Raw genomic sequence first — 4,157 nt, forward strand, 5'->3', positions numbered from 1 at the left:
GTAGTTGTCATAAAGAACTGAAGAAAACGTTAAGGTGTTTAAAACATGTTCTAACGTCAGACACGGTTGAATTGATTTAGCATAACATGGTACTCATTTAGGTTTTGTATTGTTTTACGTCCTATCAACATATTGTCAACTGTGAATGTGTTTGTGTTTTGGGAGACTGTGGCAGGTTTCTGATTATTTTCTTGTGGACTGATGGCGACTTTATAGTGTTGTCTCACTGAATCATACTTTCAAAGACACCCAGAAGTTGAATATGACGTTTAAAATGTAACGATGTAAGCATTTTCATTGGCGATGTTATTAATGATAACAAGGGCAAAGAGACATTCCTGTCTGCAATAGGGTTGTGGATATAATAGACAGTTTGCCTAACGACACGGTCATTTCAGGAAATAAAAATACCATCACATAAACTGCCAACCGGCGCATTCATAATTTGCAAAGTGAAGCACATCGCAGTTGCGGATAAAAAAAAATCCTTTTGAAAAAACTAGACGGACAGTTTATATTTTGTATTTCCATGAAATCAATTTACATTAGATATTTGTGTTACATTGATTGTCTGGTTTTACATTTTCTTACGCACTATTTTTTTACGGGGAACAATATGGTATAGCTGTTAACAGGCGCACAGCTGAGAATTGAAGGGAAACATGGATTCCTTTAATCATAATGATTTTTTTTAATCGCAAATAGTAAATATAACCATTGAACTGCTTTCAGTTGGCAGTTATGGGCTGATAATGCGAACTGGACAAACGCAAATTTAACAGGAAGCTATAGCGCGCCTCATTAAATTTGCCATTGTCCAGTTGGCAGTATCAGCCTATAACAGCTAACTGAAAGCAGTTAAATGCTTAAATGATCGTTAAGTATTTAACAAGTATCAAGTGTTCAATCGACGGATTTTGTCAACTTTGAACGTTTTAGTCAAATTCAATTCATGACGTCTAAAAACCTTAAGTATGTCTCCATGAGAGTCTTTGTAAATAACTTAAATTAACATTCGTGTAGAAATTCGCAAATTGGGAACATCCGCATTAGGGAAACCGTAAATATATTAAAACGGGAGATTAACCTTCATCAATGTATGCGTGACACATTGGAAGACACATGAATAAAAACAAATCAAAACTAACGAAGTACATGTAATAAATCAGCTTAATTGAAAAAAATATTTAGATGCAAAAGAGAGTCTATGCAAAACAACAATTAACCAGTGTGTGTTAAAATGTTTCAGTCTTAAAATTGTCAGTACTAAATGGATGAAGGCCTCCTCGTGTGAAAACTGTCTTATCATTTTTCAATTTCATTGTTCATTTTGTGATATCTTCTTTTTTTTGTCATTTCTTGCTGTTTTATTTACCTGTCGATATGCACACTCGAAAAGTATTCTAGGTGAAAGTCAACTGTGACATTATAAACATTTATGTAGAAATTCGCGAATTGATAACCTTGATTGATAAATTGAAAGTGATATTTAAACTCACTGAAGGAATCTATATCTTCATTTTGTCAACTTCGAATTTAATCAATTTCAAACTTTGGATATCCATAATATATTTTGTTTCTGTTCAACAATATGATTCATTCATTTAAGCCTTGATGTCAATATCGTTTAGTTTCAGAGTGGTTAATATCCCTTTGAAATTAAATGATATTGGCATTAATGCGTATCATTTCTTTAACTGTATTTCGAATTAAAACACCATTTATGTACAATTTTACTTATTTAATAAGGGATTCTTTTGAACAAATCAATACGCAACGTCAATGGTCGTATTGTGACGTCATGTTTTTCACGCCATTTACATTTTTGTTTTTGTTTTTCATAGAGGGGTCGCGGTGGCCGAGTGGTTAAGTTGTCCCGACACTTTATCACTAGCCCTCCACCTCTGGGTTGCGAGTTCGAAACCTACGTGGGGCAGTTGCCAGGTACTGACCGTAGGCCGGTGGTTTTTCTCGGTCACTCCGGCTTTCATTAACCTCCAAAACCTGGCACGGCCTTAAATGACCCTGGCTGTTAATAGGACGTTAAACAAAAACAAACCAAATTTGTCATAGAGGTACGAAAAGAAAGCTCAACCAATCAGAAAGCTGCATTCTCTATACAAACAATGGAAATAAATTATTTACAAATATAATCGGTAAACAAAAACATTTTGTTGAATACACCGCCGTATATTTCTGTCCGTTGCATGTTAACATTAATTTCATGAACATAATTGAATGATTTGATTTAAAGTCCCTATTTCTAAGTTAATGAAGTTTCTAAAGCAATCATGTTAGACTCCCTTTCCTGTTCATCCTGACGTCTCGGCCTATAACATAGCTGTTTCAATCTCTTAAATAATACAAGGATCATGTCAAGTTGTTCCGGCATCGTTAACAATATGTAAATCACGAGAATACCAGTTATAACGCCTAGTAGGACAATCAAATATAATCCCTCATCTGTTGTTTTGGCGGTACTACATCCAAGTTCCTCCAGATCTAAATCCACAATTACCCTGCCTTTGAGTGACTGTGGTCTCTCACACTTCAAAGATAGCAAATATTTATACTGACCTGCAACTCCAAATTTTGTGACAGGTGTTGATTGCCGGAAATATTTAACAAAATCTGCCATACCACAATCACAAATAAACGGGTTCTTTCTTATATCAACTTTTACAAACTGGTGATCCTGCAATATGGTAAGTTCATTAAGAGTGACACTTGTTATAGCATTATGTCTTAAATCAAGGAGTCCCACACTTGAATCCTCACTGCCAATCCCATAATCCTTTACTGTTTTGAATTCTTTTATCAAATTATACGTTAAATCTAAGCATTTGAGTCGAGGAATATACAATCTCCAATCGTCCAAATGTTCCGGAAGATCTGTCAGCATTGTCCCGGACAGATTTAACAGACGTAGAACGGGATAGTCCGAATTTTGAAGTAAAACGCTATCATGCTTGGACCCAAGATGTTTAGCTTTACTTTGGTCAATTGACAACAGTTTTGTGTAGTTACATGTGATTGGTGACACCGATACTCCTCTCTGATAATTCCGAGCTGTATGGCTTGATAAATTGGAACTGACCTCATCCATTAAATCTTCGGAGATAGTCTTAAATTGATAAGACATGTTTCTATTTATAGCGGCGATGAGGTATTTTTCAGGTCCACATTTCGCCGCCTTAGTCATTTGCTTCACGTTGTTAGTGACATTCATGAAATGGATGACGTCTATATATATCACACAATTGATCATACTGTAATATACTAAAGTATCTTGGAAATGGTTAATGGATTCATCTAAATAATCCTCAGTGTAGTTCACAAGAAGGCAGTTCCTAACGGAAATATAAGTCAGTCCTTTTGCACGCATTGGCCACTGAAGCGTGATATTCCCTCCTTTGTGACACCGAATCGTTATGGCGTAACTTTCATTCCCGGGCTGATTCTGCAAAAAATTCCGTAAGTCGTGAAAATTCCAATAGTCTTCTGGTCCTATATCACAAAACAAGCAAGTAGGGGTGTCCCTTCTGATCGTAGCAAGCACTTTCTCTTCCATTGATGAATCCATACAATTATAAATAGGTTTGATTTTGCAGACTTTTCTCGACTCAGACGGCATCATGCTTGAGTGTGCACCTGTAAGCATGCTAACACGCGTGATCGAGAAATTTGTGCTCGCTGAATTAGGATTTTTCAAAGAAAATTTCCTTTCGATTCCATATTTTTTCATCGATATGCATGCATCCATCATCCAGAAAGTCATATACAATATGCATATTCCATACAAAGCATACATGTTAAACCTTTCTGGTAATGAATTCATGGCGATGTTCTATTTATATGCAGTTGAACGCCGATACGTCCTCAGTTAAAACTAATAAGGAAACTCCGGTTGTCAACCAAGTGTAAACTTCTTGGAATGACCATGATTGGATGACTCACCATCTTGTGTATCATCTAAAAACAAACCAACTTGTCCATCCAGAATATGAACGAGACCGAACACGGGTATAAAAATATGAAGCTGATGTCCAGATGTCAAACATGTGTACATTAATTACAAAGAATAACAATTAAGGTCAAGCCTATGAGTGACCGACGGTAAGGCGCGTGGACGAACTGTCTCCATGTTATGTGTATGA

At 36.1% G+C, this 4,157-nt stretch overlaps 1 protein-coding gene across 1 annotated transcript; it reads right to left on the bottom strand.

Annotated features, from left to right (window-relative positions):
• Positions 1-2,093: 2,093 nt before the first annotated feature.
• LOC117338149 lies at positions 2,094-3,943 on the bottom strand. Its single transcript, XM_033899373.1, has one exon. It carries the CDS (start codon positions 3,836-3,838, stop codon positions 2,264-2,266), a length of 1,575 nt encoding a protein of 524 aa, XP_033755264.1. The 5' UTR covers positions 3,839-3,943; the 3' UTR covers positions 2,094-2,263.
• Between the last annotated feature and the right edge of the window lie 214 nt (positions 3,944-4,157).

This window comes from Pecten maximus, chromosome 11, assembly GCF_902652985.1.
Source record: "Pecten maximus chromosome 11, xPecMax1.1, whole genome shotgun sequence".
NCBI lineage: Eukaryota > Metazoa > Mollusca > Bivalvia > Pectinida > Pectinidae > Pecten > Pecten maximus.

Bases quoted from the DNA above. Each gene is read 5' to 3' on its own strand.
- LOC117338149 (XM_033899373.1), bottom strand. From the start codon at position 3,838: ATGAATTCATTACCAGAAAGGTTTAACATGTATGCTTTGTATGGAATA.